The 19,406-nt window shown below is 33.8% G+C and overlaps 3 protein-coding genes across 5 annotated transcripts in view; 1 reads left to right on the forward strand and 2 right to left on the reverse strand.

Moving 5' to 3' along the window:
* Window positions 1–6,085: 6,085 nt before the first annotated feature.
* On the reverse strand, window positions 6,086–8,763 carry LOC121225263 (cycloartenol synthase). Its single transcript, XM_041109495.1, has 4 exons — window positions 8,486–8,763; window positions 8,208–8,399; window positions 6,671–6,760; window positions 6,086–6,584 (listed from the first exon to the last, which is right to left on the reverse strand). The coding sequence occupies exons 1-4, from the start codon at window positions 8,684–8,686 to the stop codon at window positions 6,381–6,383; spliced, it is 687 nt and encodes a 228-aa protein (XP_040965429.1). The 5' UTR covers window positions 8,687–8,763; the 3' UTR covers window positions 6,086–6,380.
* A 983-nt stretch (window positions 8,764–9,746) lies between these two features.
* Window positions 9,747–15,511, reverse strand: LOC107937199 (probable serine/threonine-protein kinase PBL17). Its single transcript, XM_016870055.2, has 6 exons — window positions 15,108–15,511; window positions 13,408–13,736; window positions 12,373–12,508; window positions 12,044–12,180; window positions 11,382–11,505; window positions 9,747–10,513 (listed from the first exon to the last, which is right to left on the reverse strand). The coding sequence occupies exons 1-6, from the start codon at window positions 15,163–15,165 to the stop codon at window positions 10,017–10,019; spliced, it is 1,281 nt and encodes a 426-aa protein (XP_016725544.1). The 5' UTR covers window positions 15,166–15,511; the 3' UTR covers window positions 9,747–10,016.
* Window positions 15,512–17,759: 2,248 nt separating this feature from the next.
* LOC107937195 (tetraspanin-8) overlaps window positions 17,760–19,406 on the forward strand; it is a 16,940-nt gene continuing 15,293 nt past the window's right edge. Inside the window, exons 1-2 of one of the 3 annotated variants that reach the window (XM_041109496.1) lie at window positions 17,765–18,459; window positions 18,609–18,677. In XM_041109496.1, the coding sequence (XP_040965430.1) occupies window positions 17,947–18,459; window positions 18,609–18,644 (549 nt within the window). In that variant the 5' untranslated portion in view covers window positions 17,765–17,946 and the 3' untranslated portion in view covers window positions 18,645–18,677. Of the gene's footprint in view, window positions 18,460–18,608; window positions 19,081–19,406 lie in introns of those variants that run through there. The other 2 variants (XM_016870051.2, XM_016870050.2) reach the window with 2 other exon arrangements.

Genomic DNA, 19,406 nt, shown 5'->3' on the forward strand with positions numbered 1-19,406 from the left:
ATTTGATTTTGATTTTGTTTTTTTTTCTTGTTTTTGAATCGGATCTAAACTCTTGGGATTAGGCAAGTCCTTGTTATCCCCTTCAAAGGATCTTCTCTGATATCGAATTTCCTTTATAGAGCCTTTTAGGGCAAAACTACAACTGGAAACTTTTGATCTTCTTCTTCCATCGGGATAAAATCCAGCAACATCTTGAAGGAATAGAAACTCGACTTCAAATGGGCAAAGCTATGCTGAATTGACGAGAACGGTATTGCCCCGGCAAAGAATTGCATCGTTCGCACTGTAAATTCCTGACATCGTGCTGTTGTGCAGGTTTTATTATAAGAATCGAGGGATACCCTGGCATGATCATACAAAGACATCTTTGAATTTTTCGTCTCTGTATGCAGGTCAATTCTAGTCTTCATCAAGCTCACAATTTCTAATGATTCACTGAGAGGTAGGATCTGTTTATCCTTTTGTTCTACCATCCTCATCAAGTTTGGAGATAAGCTACGATCTGTGTCATCTTCAAAGTCGTGAGATCCCTCTAAACACATATCTCGCTCAAGTGGAAAATCTGAGTTTGTAGCAGTTTCATTCATGTTATTGATATCTGAGGACCCATAATAAGCACCGAGGAATATACAAAAGAATGTATAAATTTATGAATGATTATTTACGATATGATTATGAATGAATGTTGTGGAAGAAAATCCAACAGACTGAAATAATCAAAAAGAATGAAAGAATATTGGCTCAAAAAGGAACGCAAAGATGTATTTTATTAGAATAATGACGTTCGACATTAGCCTATTTCACAAAGGAATTTCTATCGCTTCAGGCTAAAACAGCAAAAATGTTCTGAACATTACTCTAAATAAGCTCTAAAAACTACAGAGATTTCTTCTACAAGCTCATTGCTTGGAGCACTCCAGGTTTATAAAGGCGGACATCTAACAAGATCCCTTTTCAATTATGCCTTCATATATGGTATTGATGTGAAAACTTCCCAACACTTTCTCATATATTGCGTTCACCCCATTGTTAATCATGGTTGGGTGGCGAATTTTCTGCATTAGATGAATCACCAAACTTGACTACACCCATGTTGATGAGCTTTTCAACCAGTTTCTTGAAGGCTATGCAGTTCTCTATGGAATGCCCCGTATTTCCCGCATGATATTCGCAATGTGCATTCGCATCGTGCCATTTGGGGTACGGTGGCTGTGGAGGTTTCGTGTAGAGAGGGGCGACAATACGTGCGTTGAATAAGCTTTGATACAACTCCTTATATGACATCGGAATTGGCGTGAATTGAAGGTTCTCAGTGCCTTGCTTCACATACGATTCTTGTCTAGATGAACCTTGCTGACTAGTAATCACCTTTCTTGGCTGTGTAATCGATTTGTTGTAGGTGTTCACATTGCTCACCTCATTTTCCTTCTTCTTTAAGTCTGACCTCCTATTATTTTCTCCAGCATCAATCTTTCCACTTCTCACGGCATTTTCAATCATTTCACCACTCATGACTATGTCTGAAAAACTCTTCGAAGCACTTCCTAACATGTGGGTGATGAACGGGGCCTTCAATGTATTGATGAAGAGCATCGTCATTTCTTTCTCAAGGAGTGGCGGCTGAACTTGAATAGTGACCTCCCTCCACCTTTGTGCGTATTGCCTAAAACTTTCATTAGGCTTTTTCTCCATATTTTGAAGGGTAATTCTGTCAAGGACCATATCAGCTACATGACTGTATTGTTTCATAAAGGCTTGTGCTAAATCCTTCCAAGAGCTAATCTGGATACGCGTCAATTGATTGTACCACTTAGACGCTGCCCCTGTGAGGCTATCTTGAAAGCAGTGTATGAGCAGTTGGTCGTTGTTGACGTATCCGGCCATACGCCTACAGAACATAGTAATATGAGCTTCTGGGCAGCTGGTCCCATTATATTTCTCGAATTCCGGCATCTTGAATTTGTAAGGAAGTATCAAATCCGGAACTAAACTCAGATCTTTCGCATCTATTCCAAGAATGCCGTCGATACTTTCTATCGCCCTAAACTTCTCTTCAATCCATTTCCATTTCTCCTCAAACTGCTTTGGTAACTCCTCCTTCATCTTGTCTTTCTCCGCTACTTCATCGAAGTCCGGGACAACCAGATTATCGTCAGGATTAGAACCAGATCTGACCTGAAGGTTCTTCGGTATTGAAGCGTCACCTTGAAAGTGCTGAGGTCTAATCGAGACAGAAGATCTTCGTGGATGTGGTTCAATCTGAATTTGCGCTTGCGGAGGCGCGTATCCTGGAGAAAAAAGTGGCTCATCATTGTTTCCTTCTTCATCGCAAATCACAGGATTTTCCTTTTATCCACTCCCTTGGTTATTAATTGCGTCAATTTAGTCATTAGTTCATCCTGAGACTCCTTCATCTTTTGTGCCATGTCTTTCTGGATCTTTTCCATATGTTCTTTCATTTGCACCTGTAACTGGTCTTGCATCTCTTTTTGCGTTTGCTCCAGTTTCTCTAATCTTTGATCCATTTCTTTGGCTTTGCGACGAGTACCGTAAGGATGTTTGGTTGATTGGTTTTCCAGATTAGCTGAAATAATTTTACATAATTAGGGTCACTTCGTGAAAGTCTAATGCATATGATGCGATGTAATGCAAATGCATGAAATGAATGCCTAAAGAGACGTTGATTCTGATTCAATTACATTTAGGAGACTTTTCTAGAAAGCAAATTCCCTTACATAAAACGGATACATGTACGACCTCACCCTCATATTCCAAGAAACAACATCGATTTTTTCTTCATCCGCATGTTTGAAGTAATCTCACCAATATATGCCATTGCTAGCTCATTTTCTTGATCTTGGTCGTGATCCATCATCTGCCCATCTTCATAAGGCTCGTCAGCTTGTTGAAGGCTTTTGGACAATCGTCTCGAATCCCCAGGCCACCAAGCAAGGTCACGAACTCTTCCATCGCCATTCTTGTGTTTCTCAGAATATGTTTGGGAAGTCGTATTGTTTCCACTTTATCAAGGAATTCGTATTCCATGACAAGCTTTCTAATTTAGTAATTGGATTTGAGTCCATATCTCTTTCCTAAGATGCAAATGCAATGTAATGCAATCATAATCAAAACACAACAAGAAGGGTTAGTACAAAACATAAGCAAGCACAGAAAACAAAAAGTACCTAATCGGGTAGATACTAGGGTTTGGAGTGGCTCTACCTAGGTTAAGTTCCTAAGTCTACTATATGAGGGTTGGTTCTAAAGTAAGGGTACCCGAACCAGCAGATTCCTCGATCCTCACCCATCATAGGCTCATACGGACTGAGTTCAGTTCAGGGGAATACATTTCCCTATGGCCATGCGGAGATGAAAATCTCACGAAGACATAGGTACGGATGTATCCCGAAAGCGATTCACTATCCCATGCGGAGGTGAAAACCTCACGAAGGCGTAGCTTCTCACTCCCACTTAAAAGGGTATGACCAACGGTCATGCAATGCAATGTGCAAAAATAAATCTGAACTTAAACACAGCAATTATGAATCATAATGACGAAAATCATAATAAAGATAAAAATACAATGAAAGGATCGTATATTTAAACTAAGTTTTGATTTGTGACAAAAAGACAAAAAGTAATCAACTCATGGCTTGACTCTCGTGTTTTGTCCCCAGTGGAGTCGCCAAGCTGTTGACACCATTTTTTGGATGAAAACGGGGTCAGCTTGGGTTTTGAAAAATGAAACGGGAGTCGCCACCAATCCTTTTTGGGGTGTGATTGGGTCACCTTGGAAAGAGGTTGTTTTTAATAAATAATTTGATCTTATTAAAACAACGGTTTTGGTCTACGAAATTTAGGAAACGGGTTCGGGAGTCGGTTACGTACGAGGAAGGGTTAGCACCCTCGTAACGCCCAGAAATTGGTACCTAGTTGATTAGTTAATGTCTTAATGTCGAAGATTGAAAACTTTGAAGAATTTTAAAAATACGATCCTTGTATTAAAACGTTAAAAATTTTCGAGAAAAGGGGTATTTCACGTTATTCGAGAAAGAGAACCATATCCAGTAAGTTAGGACACAATATCTCAAATTCCCGATATGCGAATGAAAAATGCTTATTTAAAAGATATTTAATTATCTTGGATTTAGAAAGGGATCACAACCAGTAAGTTAGGACACGATCCTTTTTTAATTCCCGATATTGTTTAAAACTTGAGTTTGAGGAAAAAATCGTGTAATAAAGCTTAAAAGAATATTCAATTGTTTAAATCAAACGAAAAAATCGCAACCCAATACGTTAGGGCACAATTTTTCAAAATATTAAACATTAAATATTACGTTTATTTTGAAAAATCCTCGTCTCGAGAAAACAACGTGTCACATCCAATGCGTTAGGATACAACATATTGAATTCTTGATAACGAGCTTTTTATCAATTTTAAAAGAGTAATCTCGATTATTTAAATTCAACGAAGAAAATCGGAACCCAATACGTTAGGGTATGACCTTCTTGAATCTAAACATGTGATTTATTTGAAACGGATTTTGATATATCGGGTAAAATGAAACACGAGGTTAATGCACATAACAAAATAATAATGAATTCAATAAGGTATGTATAAGCCATCACCAAAAATGAAATAAATAAACATAAGAAACAAATCAAGTACATAATATCAAATAAATGAATGAATAAAATGAAAACATTCTTTTAAAACAATAATGAGCATGTGAATAACAAATCAAAAATGTAAAAATATATACATGTATATATATAGATTAAAAGATATGTATGAATGTGTATGTATATATATTTACAAAAACGTACATAGATATATATATATATATGCATATGTATTAGAATATAAAAAATACGTATATACGAACTATAAAACATAGAAAAAGGATTTTAAGAAATAAGGAATAGGTATACGTTTTTATGAAAATAAATGTGTGAATAAATATAGATATGTATGAAAATATACGAGTATGTATATAAATGTATTTTGAAGCTACTAAGTAGGTAAACATATGAAATATAAAATATTCACATGAAGGTATATTAAAATGTATGTATATATGTATTTCGAAATTATACAAAAAAAATGTATGGATGGTACTACACGTATGTATATATATATATATCTATATATATAAATATAAAACATAGAAAGACAAACATGTTTGTATGTACATGTATACATAGTGAAGCTTGGGGTCAAAAGTATATATAAATACATGGTGATAATAAGAAATAAGAAATACAATAAATAATCATGCATTAATAAATGAACAACAATATTAAATAGATAAATAAGAATAATAATAATAGTAGTAAAAATACATAAATAACAGTATTAAACATAATAATAGTAGTAAAAATACTGATAATATTATTATTAAAATTAATTAATAGCAACAATATACAAAAGGGGACTGATTTGAAAATAGGACGAAGATTCGGGGTCAAAATCGAAAGTAAAATAAAAGAGGAGCACCAAATGGAAAAAAGGACAAATTCGGACACATGTCCGCTTTCAATGCGCTGATGGGAAAGGACCTGATCGAAAACAAAGCAAAATTCTATGGGTAAATCTCAAAAAAGGTTAAAAATAAGCAACAGGGCCAAATCGAAATAAACTGAAAATGCGGAAGGACCTGGACCGCAAATAACCCACCCGCACAAAAACACGCGGACCCTGGGTTGCGGGTCGGGTCAATGCGCGGGTAATGGGGCTAAACGGCGCCGTTTGGCGCTAAAGCATCCAGATGAAACGACGTCGTTTCGCTAACAGTATAAAAGCCCAAAAATTTTATTTTTTTCATTTCAGCAGTTTTGTTTTTAAAAAAAAGGGGTTAAAAAATTTGTTTTCTCTCTAGCTTCCGCTGGGCATTGCCCAGATTCCGGCGTGAGGATCGCCGTCGGCCGCCGTGCTCCGGCCACCGCGTGCAGTGGCCGGAAAATTCGAAAAGGTAAAAAATTTCACTTTTTTTTATTTTCGTAAATATAAACTATTATATATATATATGATTGAAAAAAAATGAAAGAAATAAAAAGAATCCGAAACAAAACAAGAAGAAAGTCACCTTGAAATTTAGTTTTTATATTTTCTATCTACTTAAACTGTTCTTTGTTACAAGAATCGGAAGAGAAAAAAAGAAAACTAAAAGCCCCCCCTTACAACCGATTTTGCTTGGCTTTTTATAGTCATTTTACATGAGTTCTTTATCTATTTTTGTCTCTGCTTTGCGTGTTTGGTTTCATCTTGCAGGGAGTCAGAGGAGTTGGTGGAGCAGGTGAGGCCGTGCGTCGGTGGTCAGAGGAACGGCGGCAGTAGTCAGGACCGATTAGGTTTTCTTTCTTTCTCTATTTTTTGTTTATTTGGGCTGGTAGAAATGGGTTTGGGTTAATGGGTTGTTTGGTGGGTAGTTGGGCCTTAAGCCCGGGCAAAATGGGCTGTAACAAGCACCATTCCCACCATCCTTTGTCTCTCCCAACAACCTTAAGGTGACATATGAGAGTGCCGTCCCAAACATTGTGCTGTCCCCTTCTATGTGTATGCCCCATCCTCCATCTTCATTCTGCTCCCACACCCATTAAACTTTTCATTTCTCTCATATACTATATCTCAACTAAACAAAATACCAATAATGTTTATCAACAAAACCTGATGATTGTATAGATAGCGACGTATCTCTTGTCGATGCTGGGATGGCAAGATTATGTCTAAAGCTCCGGTTACAAACAACCCAATCACCTACCAAGTAATTCAGCATTATATATTTAAAAATAAATTTGCATGAAACCTTTTGTGATATTAAGTGTATAGCTATTGATTATTATTTAGTACACTATTAGGGCGAAAGTGATTATATGCACCAGACGACCTGTACATGAGTCGGATTACTCGACTCGAAGGCCTGTTTAAAAAGTGAGAGGGTTTGGACAAAAATAAGGTAAGTTTAGAAAATGGGTCAGGCCTCGGGTAATATTTTTTTGGGTTGGGCCTGGTTCGGCTCGAATTTGCAAAACGAAAAAAAAATCTGTTATTTTCTTATTAATTTTTCATTATTTTACTTTCATTTCACTATTATGTTGCTACTATTTTATTGTTGTTGTTTGGATATTGTAAACTCTTATTTTATTGTTTAATTTGCTACTATTTTACAAGCTTTTGCTTGTTAAGTTGCGTTTATCTCAGTCTTATTTAAGTATAAAAACTTTTTTAATTTATTTTCATTTTGTTGAGAAACATTTATTTTTAATACTTTTAGTAATTTTGATGTATTATATTTTTTGCCGAAATTTTAGTATTTTTATCCGGACCGGGCTTGAGTAAAATTTTAAACCCATTTTTTAAGCCAGGCTGGAGTCGAGCCTATCAAACGGGCTTAATTTTTTGTCAATGCCCGGTCCAGACTGACCGATGGACAAGTCTAAGCACAGCTAATATTTGTTGAGATCTTAAATTATAGACTTAAAATGCTAACTTTATTATTATACTGACTTATAACTTTTCATTTATTGAAGAATTACATCAAAATAAGGGATCAAAATAAAATTTTACCGTATATTAATATATAAAATTATAGATTTCAAAGGGACCAATGCATATTAAATATATATATGAAGGCATAATGAGAGGGGGACCGTTTAAGTTGATTTGAAAGGTAATGTTGATTGATGGAACCTCGTTTTCAATGAAGTTACAGAGAAGCTAAATGATGATTGCAATACCCATCTTAATTTATCCAAATTTATGTACCAACAATCAAACGCCATCGTATTTAAAATATAGAGACGTATACATATATTAAATTGATAATTCATAAATAATTTGGAGTATATTTTAATTATGGCATCTTTAATATGTTAGGTCCAAATTATCGATAAGGGTAAATACACACAGGTTTATAATTTATCCATACATTTAGTTATATTTGATTTAATATTTTCTACTTAATTATTTTGAGGATTCGATTAAAACGTTTTGAAATTTAGAGATCAATTAATTTGATGATGTTTTGTAGAATTAACCCTTTTTTTAACCAAATGTTGTTTAAAAGAAAATGAAGAGAAAAAGTTAAAATATGCTCCAACGTCCTGTCCTTTTCATATATGAAAAAGTATAAGGACTTTGGAGCATATTTACCAAAAAAAAAAAAGAAAGCTAGCATCCATAAATGTAAATGAAAATGAGGTACCAATCCTGGTAGAAGGAACAAGGGGCCGCCATAGTCGGCCGGCCAGAACCCATCATGCGATTGTAAAGTCGAATAGAATCCGAGAGCCCTTCGTAATGCCATCTTCACCGTTTCTTCAGTTCCAGAAGAGTTGTTGACTTTAGCAAGAGGCACTTTCGTTTCATAGCCTATTGATGAATTCTCCCTCGCAAACTACCACAAAAACAACTTATACATGCATATTAACGACGACGACGACGAAGAAGAAGAATTAATGTGCATTAATCGATATAAGGTACCTGAAACCTCATTAGAAGATCAGAGCTTTGCTTGGTTCGAAACCGGTTACTGGTGAAGTGGTTTCGAGCCAATTTGACTCGAGCTCGGTCTTGTGGCGTGCCGAGATTAGGATCAAACTCCCAATACTGTCGGCCGATATGATGGTTGAAGGATTTGAGCCCATGTTCATCGTCCCCTTGAGAAACCTTGAGCTTCCACATTTTCTTTTTTTCTTAGTAGCATTAATGCACTTAATTAGCTAGTCTAATATATGCTTGAAAAAAACAAAGAAGAATAAAATGATGATTTTGGGTGGTAATGTATGGTACAACACATTAAAATACTTACTTATTTGGCATCAAACAAAAATTAGTGTTGATTTTGATAGGAATTTATTTAATAATATACACACAATTTTATATTCTAAGAGACTTCAATTATTAAGACAACTAAATGAAGTTTTTTTTAAAAAAAAGCAAAATTATCTTTAGAGCTCCGATTACGAATAACGCAATTATCTACCAAATAATTCAACATTATATATATTGATGTGTTTTGGGTCTGTCGAACAGTTTCTGTATTTGGTTATGGATTTGGTTTCGAGTTAATATTGTTCCGTTAAAGGTTTATTTTGATATTTTTATATAAAGTATAATAATAAATTTAATTATCAATCTTTATATTTTTATTCAATTTGATCCATTTTCTTGACATGACATTATTTTATCGTATATTTCAAGTCAAAAAATAATTTAAATATTATAGAAATTTAAAAATAAAAAAATCAAAATAAAAAGTATAATTCTAAAATTTATGAAATAATTTTGAATTTTTTTTTTTTGGTAATTTTTTTAAAAAATTATTTTTTTGTCGACATGAAACTTAAGTCAAAATAGTATCAAGTTAACAATTAAAGATTGAGGATCAATTTGTTCAAAATAAACGAATAGGAACCAAATTGAATAAAAATTTAAAAGTTAAGATACCAAATACAATCTAAAATATAATACATGGACCGTTTTTCTCTTCCATCTAACATTCAAAAACTAATTTGATCCTTTTTCCAGCAAAGGAATATATAGTATAGCGACTAATTCATATCATCTTTGATCTGAGTTTTATCTTCTAACTCTATCGAGTGTTGAGAATGTCCGTGAGTTCATAAAGTAGAAACACCTCAACTTGTCTAAACAGGCATAACCATGCAAAAATAAGCTGGAAACAGTCAAGAGATTTGTACTGTACATATAAACCATGAATTTGATGGATAGCAGAGGAAAATGAATATTAAATTAAAATTTTCATATTGAAGGCGAAAAAAACAAAAACTACAACTTGCAGCTTCATCTTCAAACACAAAAGTTTGAAAGAAAAACCCTACTGTTAATTTAAAAGAAAAGAAAAACAGATAATAGAATACAACAAACCTTCCTTCCATTGGAGAGTTAACACAACTTTACTTGCACTGCAAGTTTTAAGTTTCCACCCTTTTTTTTTCCTTCTACAGGTTCAACCTTTGGTGGGTTCTTCGGGTTCAAAACTCGGAGGATCTTAAAGATCAACCTCTTTCGGAGGTTCACTCTTGCTTCTTTCGTTTTCCAGTTTGCTTCCTTGTGCTGCACTCGTTTCCCTGTGACTTTCGCTTCTCGCGGGGTTCCGGGAGTGAGGTGATGACTTACTGGGAGCTTCGTATAGGGTTATGCCACCGCCCCCGCTGTTAATCATTGTCTCTTCATCTCTTGCTTTTGTCTGGAAAGTCTCGAGTAGTTCGACCACTTGGTTCATTACAGGCCTCCCTTTTGGGTTTGGGCTAAGGCATTGGTATGCTAAATTGGCTACCTTCATTGCAGTTCTAGCTGAGTACTGACCTTCCATTCTAGGGTCTAAGATCCTCATAAGCTTCTTGTTACGGATTAAGAGAGGACGAGCCCACTCGACTAGGTTATGTTCTCGACTAGGCCTGCTGTTGTCCATTGCTCTCCTTCCAAGGAGCATTTCGAGTAACACTACTCCGAATCCATAAACATCACTTCTTGCCGTTAAATGGCCTGGTCATATCAATTACTGCAACTTGGTTAGCCTTTATCGGTTTTAGGACCGACATAACTTAAACATTAAGAGTAAGTTTATGAAAGGATTTAACAAAAGAAGAGCACCACAGAAGATAAAAAGTACTATAGAGGCCCTTGAACTTGGAGTCAAATTGCATTTTGTCTATTTTACTTGAAAAATGAGTAAATTAATCCTTGTACATTAGATCAAAAAGCAAATAGATCCATTTTGTTAAAATTTCATCCATTTCTGCTGTTAAAAACTAGTGTGGCTAATAAAATAACCAAACAGTTATGCGTGGCGTGCTACATGTACCTCATGCCAACATAGAGAGAGACCTATGTTTAACTATAGAAATTGATTAAATTTTTAACAGAAAGATCAGTTTGCTCTTTGATTTAACGTACAATAATTAATTAGCCCATTTTTTTGAGTAAAGGAAACAAAATGCAATCCAACTCCTAGTACAAGGGTCTTTATGGTACTTTTACCCATCACAGAACTGCTCTATAACACAAACATTTGGCTGTGAAAATAAAGTTGAAATCCTTCGAAAATTAGTAGAGACTTTTGTCATATGATTTCACATAGTGTAAATTGCATTTTCGGAATATCAAGATGTATGCTACCACAACACCAGGTACATGTTCTACAAAAACAAGAGAAAGGAAACTCGGAATTTGCTACTTTCCAGCTTCCACTCAACCAAACATAATGTTAATTACCACTAAACCCCAGTCGAGTTTTTAAGCTCTTGTCTAAGAGAAAAACTACTATTAATTGATTAAGAATGTACCTAATTTATTTTGCAATGATGAAGATTTTCAGTTGTCTTGAAACAGAACAATTAATTAAATTACTAACCGGTCATCACATATTCGGGAGCAGCATATCCATATGTGCCCATCACTCGTGTTGACACATGGGTTTTGTCTCCCATTGGTCCCTCCTTCGCGAGTCCAAAGTCCGAGAGCTTTGCATTGAAGTCCTACATGTTACAATGCATATTTAGAAATAAAAACTAAAACTTCCAAAGATCTAGTCATATGTGATCATATACCAGTTTATTAGTCTTCCTCAGTAAAAGTACCATAGAAGCCACTGTATTAGGAGTTGGATTGCATTTTACCCCCTCTACTAAAAAAATTGGTAATTTAGTCTCTGTATGTTAAAACAAAGAGCAAATTGATCATTTCTATTAAAAATTGGATCCATTTATACGGTTAAAAACTGACATGGTTGCTGTAATAACCAAACAGTGACATATACATCATGTTAATGTACAAGGACCAATTTTTAACAAAAGAAATTGATAGAATTTTTAAGAAAATGACTAGTTTGCTCCTTGATCTAGCGTATAAGAACTAATTTGCCACATTTTAGTAAAGGAAGCAAAATACAATCCAACTCCTAGTACAAGAGCCTCTATGGTACTTTTACCGTCTTCCTATTCATAAAGATTCCATAAATAGCATGCACTCGATAATTTACAGCTAACCTATGAATAACAGAGAAATGATGATAACCTCATCTAGCAAGATGTTTGATGTCTTGAAATCACGGTATATGATGGGTCGTTCTGCATCATGGAGAAAAGCAAGACCTTTTGCTGCATCTAAAGCAATCTTCATTCTTTTTGACCATGTCAAACTACAACCAACCCCTAACAACCAAGAATAAGTACAGTAAATAAAAAATGCTTCCATTTTTTGTATAGCGGAAAGTGTACACAGTACTTGCATCATCTCAATCCGCTTGCAGACATGTCAATGCATACGTTGTTATATAAAAGCTTCATAGTGTAATTTATCTCGTAAACATAGACTTCAAATCACTTTTTTTCCCTTATACTTACTCCGAAAAAGATGTTTTTCGAGGCTTCCACTTGCCATGTATTCATAGACAAGCAGCCGATGTTCATCCTCACAGCAATATCCAATGAGCTTCACAAGATTTGGATGGCTAAGTTGCCCTAAATAGTTGACTTCAGCCTGCAAAAACAAAGATTGAGGTACAAACTACAAAAAGATCTTGAACATTTATTCTAAATGATGAAAGAAAGGAAGGTACATAACAATCTAACAAATCAACTTGATAAAAGTTCTTTTTCAGGTCCCCATTTACTGCTAGACTAATTGTTGTTGAATCATGTATGTATCCATAAAATGAGAAATAGCAACATAAACAGCTGTTTCTAGATGAAATATTTCTCAAATATAAAATAATATCAAAAACCAGATCAATCTTTTAAAATTTTGTATATGCCTAAAGGGTTAAAGTACCTGGGAGGTCCCTGTATTATAAGGATTAGATCAAATTAGTCACTTTATTATTAAATGGATCAATTTAGTCCTTATACTATTAAAAAGAATCAAAGAAATCCAAATTGTAAAAGAGTTAACATCTACTGTATAAGAAAATGTCTTGAAAATTATTTTTCTCAATTGCAATTTAATTCCAGACAAAAGATTTCATCTACAAAATCGTAAAAACTTCAAATATATTAACTCTGTTAAACAATAAATGATATTTTTAAATAGTAAATGTTAACTCTATTTCAATTTGACCTTATTTGATTCTTTTTAAATAGTACAAAAATCAAATTGATCCATTTAATAGTAGAGGAACTAATTTGATCAGGTCCATATAATAGAGGGACCTCTCAAGTACATTCACCAGCCTAAAAGTATTTACATACCTATATAACACATTAATTTAATGCTTAAACAATACTTCTTTTTTTATCTAACCCAAGGCAGCTATCCTAAGTCTACAAAAACAAAAATTAACAGACTTGAAAGACTATGTATACATATATGTAGATACGAAAAAACACCACTTCAAATTAAAAGAACTACATGAAGCCAATTAAACTATACAAGGAGATTACCAGCCATTCTCTGTCACCTTGGAACCCGTCAGGATTAAGCTCCTTGACAGCAACAGCTGTAGATTTGTAAGCAGGTCTCACATTCTCATCTATTACTCCTTTGTAAACAACCCCAAAGCCACCATCACCGAGAATATAGTCTGGCCGAAATTGCTTTGTAGCTAACCTCATCTCTTGATATGAGAATATATCAACATTGCTATATCCGGGATTCTGCCGTAGATCTTTGACATCCTTAGCTGTCAAAGCAATGAAGCTTGGGGTTTTGGTTATAGGTGAGTTCGCCATTTCTTCTTTTCTTGAGGATGCAGAAGTTTTACGTCCTCCATCTGAAGTTGTTCATAATAAAGAAATATTACAAGCATGGAACATCAACATCCATCTTATTCAATAATTCCATAATGCGGATTAGAAAAGATTGGTCACACATGGCATAAATGGAAACAACTTTGAGTTCAACCTTCTATAGGTTGTTCAAATTCTACCTAAACGATTAGGCTTTGCTTGATAAGATGAAAAGAAAACTAAAAAGATCATAAATGGAAAAACTAGAAAAGTAGAATGATAGAAAATATACTTTTTATTTCTATTCATTACTTGATAGAATTGAAAAATGAGATGGAAAGAATATAAATTTTAAAAAATTAATACATTTAACTAACATCTCTCTCATGTTCTCTCCTATTAACATTTTAATTTGAAACAATTTACTTTTTTGCATTAAAATTGTTGAATGGAGGCCGATTCTTTATGGGAAAATCTTCGAAGTATAATCTGTCGGGAGCCAACGAATCCCTCAATAGATCGTATTGTCCCCAGTCAAGTTTCTGTCTCCTGATTCTACAAAGAGCCTGAATGCTTAAGGCAGCAAGTTCAGTAGAGCAAGAGCACCTCATAAGATCGGACCATACATGGTGCACAACCACCTACCAAGGGGACATGAGCATCCGTGCTTAGTAGTTTTTGAACCCATGCACCTTAAATGGCAACAATGGGCAAGTATGTTACCACTTGATCCTGCCTGAGGCACTCAGGCTCTCTGCAGAATTAGGAGACAAAACTTTGACCGAGAACAATACTGACTCGTTGAGGAATTTGTCGGCTCCCGAATAACAACATTTCAAAACTTCTACAGAAATAGTCAGCCTCCCCTCAACAATAATAAAAGAGGATCATGATTCTCTCACTTTTCTTCCCTACTAAGCACACTCAAAAGTTCATTTTCTTTTCTTTTTTCCATTCTCCTTTTCCATCCTTCTCTCTTTTCCACTCAACCAAACACACCCGTACCGTCATGATTCTCTAGTTCTCTGCAATAGATTTTACTTTTTTTTTTTTTTTTGCAAATGTAGGGCGTATAACAAGTTGTGAACTAAATTATGAAAAACAAACCCGCAATCATCTTTATTAAAATCTTCCACACTACAACTCTCCAATTTAACACCATTTCACAAAATTTCAACCTCAAATGAATCACAATCACAAATCAAAACCAGAGAACGCCATCTGTGAACATTGAACAATGTCAAAAGCCTAATAAACTTCTACCAATCAACAAACAAAGTTCCAAATAGAATAACAACACCGAGAGCAGGGAAACAAAGTAAAAAGAAAACACACAGAAAACCAAACCACCATAAAAGCATAAAAACATAAGCATAATACTTAGAACAAGAGTTGAAAATCACAAGAAGTGTAACCTGGAGGGTTGCTGAGAGATCGGTGCGGCTCTTCTTCAATGCTAAAACAAGTCCCCATTAATCCGACCCACACTTTAAAAATTAATCTAAATTCGGATTTTTACCCAACCCATTGCTCAGTATCACATTATAGTTCATAGGGGCATCTTATCTCATTCTAAAAGAAGTAAGATCTTAGTCAATGGGATCAGATCTAAGACCGAATCTCTGCCAGAAAATGCAGCGATCCAATTTTACCAAAAAGGGAAACCAACACAAAGCAAAGGTGGAATCAATAATACCCCAAAATCTATGATAAAAAAAAGGAGGATTAAACTATGATATTAAGGTTTACTCTGAAGAGTTACCAGTATTATTCTTTGGGGGCGGTTGGATTGGGTAAATATCATACAAGGGACACATAAGCACATGGGTTCCTATTCATGTCTGAATTTAAAATATTCTTTTTGAAAAATGTTAGTGGAAAAATGTTTTAAAAGTTTGATTTAACATGATAATGCCGTCAAGTTCACCTTCTGTTAATATTTTTTATATTAAAATATATTTTTAAATAATTTTTAAATAATAAATTTTAATTTAAATATGTATAATTTATATTTTAGATATTAAAATAAAATAAATTTCAATATAACAATAATAGATTCAATAAAAAAAAACTACAAATTTTAGATGGGTTAATAAATCATTTGTCATCCAAGTTTGACATTATTTTTCTAATATGATATTTGCGCTATTTTTTATTCAATTTAGTACTTGTTTTTAGTAAAAATTATATATTTTAATATTCAAAGATAATAATATTAATTTTTTAGTATTCTGTTCGGATATTAAAATTGATTTGATAAATTATTCACTTAATCCCAAAAATATAACAATAGCCTTAAGTATGTATAAATTTATTTAAATCTATTTTCCCTCATCTTTCTGCTTAGAGTTTGCAATGGTAAATTCTCAAACTCGACTTTTGAGAAGCATTCAAGAGGGGTATCAACTTGCTCAAAAAAGGTTTTCAATGAAACATAGCTAGCGGTCATGACATTATGATTTGACACAATCAATGGGTTCTTGATTTGCCATCTTTCTGATCATCCACTTTCTCTCTCCTTTATGAGATAAATTTTTTGATGGTTAAAAGTTTGATTGATTCTATATGAGAGATCTTAAAAGCATGATGTTCTTCAATCTTGTTTTAGCCACAAGAAATGAGAGGCTATTAAGAAAAACGTTATTAGATCTTCAATTGTTGAAGATAAACTTATGTGGCATTTTTCGAAAAATGATTCTTACAATGCCCTTTTTGAGTACCATTGGCTCATCTCTAGACCTCTCTTATATTGCCTTGGGCCATCTAATGTTAGTAACAAGTTATCTCAAAGAATCGCAAACATTTATGGAAACTAAATCTGGTATCAAAGATTGAGTTTGCAAAATGTGGGGTTTTATTTAAAAATAGAGAGCCGTAGCGAATTTTTTTTAGTTAAGTGTAATCAGACACTTATAAATTATTTTTTCTTAAAACTAAAATTTAAAATCTTTTTAAAAAGATAATTTAAGTCTACGTTGAATTCCAAAAAATAAAGTGGATTCAGAAGTCATTACACAGTACAGAAAATTATAACACACCTACAACTCCCAAAATTGGTACCATGTTAATTTACGCAATTGTCAAAAGAAATTCAAGTTTTAAAAATGAGAAATCTAATGTTTAATTGTAATCCCTTGAAACAAAACACTTAATTTTCGAGTGAATTAAAATTTCATAATATAATTTTATGTATCTTATTATTAACAAGCATCAATTGAATTTCACCGACACAATAAAAAATGGTTTATCAAATTAATTCAAAAATATTATCTTATTATTTTAAAAACTTAAAAAAAATTAACATCGATTAACCTCGAATAATCTCACATATATATATATATGTAAATACACGTAGAAAATTATATGCACAATAAAATAAAAATTTACATCACGATGCTAATAGAAATATAACAAAATTTCTAACCATCCTTAGACAAATGTGTCGATTTATGACTATAACACACAAACATAACATCGACTTGACACACACATAAATACAATTACAAATACAAATACGTACAACAAAACAATGTACACTCACATAGATAGCATACATCACCACCCCCTAAACAAACATATGCAAACCCAAAACACATGACCATAATATACATATATTGATACACGTGTTAAGCTTATAACATCCATGGATGTCTATTCAAATTAGCTCTAAAACAAACCAAGCCACCATGCATGCATGCATGCTTTCATAAATACCAACTTACAAACCAAAGGATTATATACATGTCAAGTCCATGTGTGACCATGATTTCACATGAAACAAAAACAAGGTTTCGTTATCTTACTAAAGCTTTTAAGTAGATGAATTTTTTATATATTTTATAAATAAATTTAATAGATTTCATTTAATCAATTAATCTTTATCAAATCTTCTCTATGTTTTAGTCATATACTTTAATCCGTGAACCGTGACACATGAAATAAATTTATCGCAATGACTTAAAAAGCGGAATAATGAAATAATTACAATTTTTCCCAATGAATCCGACTGATATCACACACAACACCGCATATCCCAGGCATGTAAAAGACGTGTACAGCGTTGTATACAATAATTTCGCAGTAACCTTCGATAATCCACACAAAAAAACTTTCCCATCTTCTTCAATCAATTTTCCTTCAAATTTCTCCCTATTTTAATCCCTTTTGATCTCTCCCAAATTTTCTTTCATTTCCAATCAATAATTTTTCCTCACTTTTCACCGGAGGGAAAAAAAAAACCCACCATCCGACACGATGCCGCAGACAAGCAACAACATCGTCGGCTTCGTCAACCTCCTTTCATTCCTTATCTCGATCCCGATTGTCATCGTCGGCGTGTCAATGAGCCAAGGGAGTGCAGAGGAATGTTATCAAGTGATGGCTAAGCCAATGATCATAATCGGAGGTTTCTTCATGTTTTTTTCTCTGGTGGGTATAATCGGCGCGTGTTGCAACGTGACGTTCTTGCTTATTGTTTACCTTATCCTCATGATGTTCGTTATCATCGTCCGCATCATCTTCTCTATGATTACGATGATAGCGACGAGTAAAGGGGCGGAGGAAGTGAAAACCAGAGAGGGTTATAAGGAATATCGACTTCCCGATGACCCTAATTGGTTGGCTATGGCAATTTTAAAAGAAAAGAGCTGGGAAAGTATTAAGAGTTGTTTAACTGTGCCTGAACATAATGTTTGTACTGACTTAAAAGAAAGACAAATTAATTGTACTGCCACGGAATTAGACCAGAATGAGTTAACTCCTATTCAGGTATTTCTTTCTTTGATCCCTCTACAATAATTTTTATCATTTCTAGTCATTCTGCATTTTGGTTTCGATTTTGTCGATGGGAGGTTGCTCTCTGAGCCAATGTTTATATTTAGATTTAACATTAGGTTTTTGTCTCTCTAACTTTGCAGATAGCCCTATTCATGGAGTTTAGTGGGAGCGCTTGATCCATCAAGAAAATATTTTAGCATTTATCTTTGGTAGGGTTCAAACCTATGCCCTTATATGGCATTAGTGGATAAGATACTACCACTTGGCTGTTGAGAGGAGATTTCTCTCAAGGCCAGTCTAGGACCCTCGATGTAGGTATTATTCCCGGGATGCATATACTCAATTTTAGTCTGAATTTTTGTCTCTTGACTCTACGAAAAGCCCTTAATGGGTTCATAGAGTTTAGTAAGAGCATCTAGTCCACTAAAGAAATATTTTAGTATTTATTTGTTGATAAGGTTCGAATCAATGCTCTTATATGACATTAGCAAGTAAAGATACTATCACTTGACTAGAGTCGAGAGACAAAAACTCTTAACTAAAATCAAGTACAGACAATAGAGTTGGTCAAATTATTACTATTTTTCTAATTAGTTAATTTTAGTTTCTATACTTTTCGAATTGGTCAATTTTATTCTTTCTACTTTTTAAATTTTAAAATTCCAATAATGACCGAACAGTAGCAATAAGTTCATTTGGTTAAATTCTGGTATTAACCATGCAGTATACATAAAGTTGTAGTAGATTAAGTCGTCATCATGTTCTCCATTTAGATCATTTTTAGGATTCTTTTGGATAAATGGTAAATTTAATTTTGATGAGATTGAAAACGGTAGTGGTGATGAGATTAACTACTGTAGCGGTCAAATTTAAAACAATTGTTTGATATGTGTTTTAATTCAAACGTAACAATTATGATAAAAAAAATAGAAAATGAT

Source organism: Gossypium hirsutum, chromosome D13 (genome assembly GCF_007990345.1).
Source record: "Gossypium hirsutum isolate 1008001.06 chromosome D13, Gossypium_hirsutum_v2.1, whole genome shotgun sequence".
Classification (NCBI taxonomy): Eukaryota; Viridiplantae; Streptophyta; class Magnoliopsida; order Malvales; family Malvaceae; genus Gossypium; species Gossypium hirsutum.

Bases quoted from the DNA above. Each gene is read 5' to 3' on its own strand.
- LOC121225263 (XM_041109495.1), bottom strand. From the start codon at position 8,686: ATGTGGAAGCTCAAGGTTTCTCAAGGGGACGATGAACATGGGCTCAAA. The intron at 8,400-8,485 runs GTACCTTATATC...TTTTTGTGGTAG, and splicing joins ATCTTCTAATGAGGTTTCAG to TTTGCGAGGGAGAATTCATC. The intron at 6,761-8,207 runs GTACCTCATTTT...ATTACTTGGTAG, and splicing joins TGTTCCTTCTACCAGGATTG to GTGATTGGGTTGTTTGTAAC.
- LOC107937199 (XM_016870055.2), bottom strand. From the start codon at position 15,165: ATGGGGACTTGTTTTAGCATTGAAGAAGAGCCGCACCGATCTCTCAGC. The intron at 12,181-12,372 runs GTAAGTATAAGG...CTTGGTTGTTAG, and splicing joins CGAAAAACATCTTTTTCGGA to GGGTTGGTTGTAGTTTGACA. The intron at 11,506-12,043 runs GTTATCATCATT...TGTAACATGTAG, and splicing joins CAAACATCTTGCTAGATGAG to GACTTCAATGCAAAGCTCTC.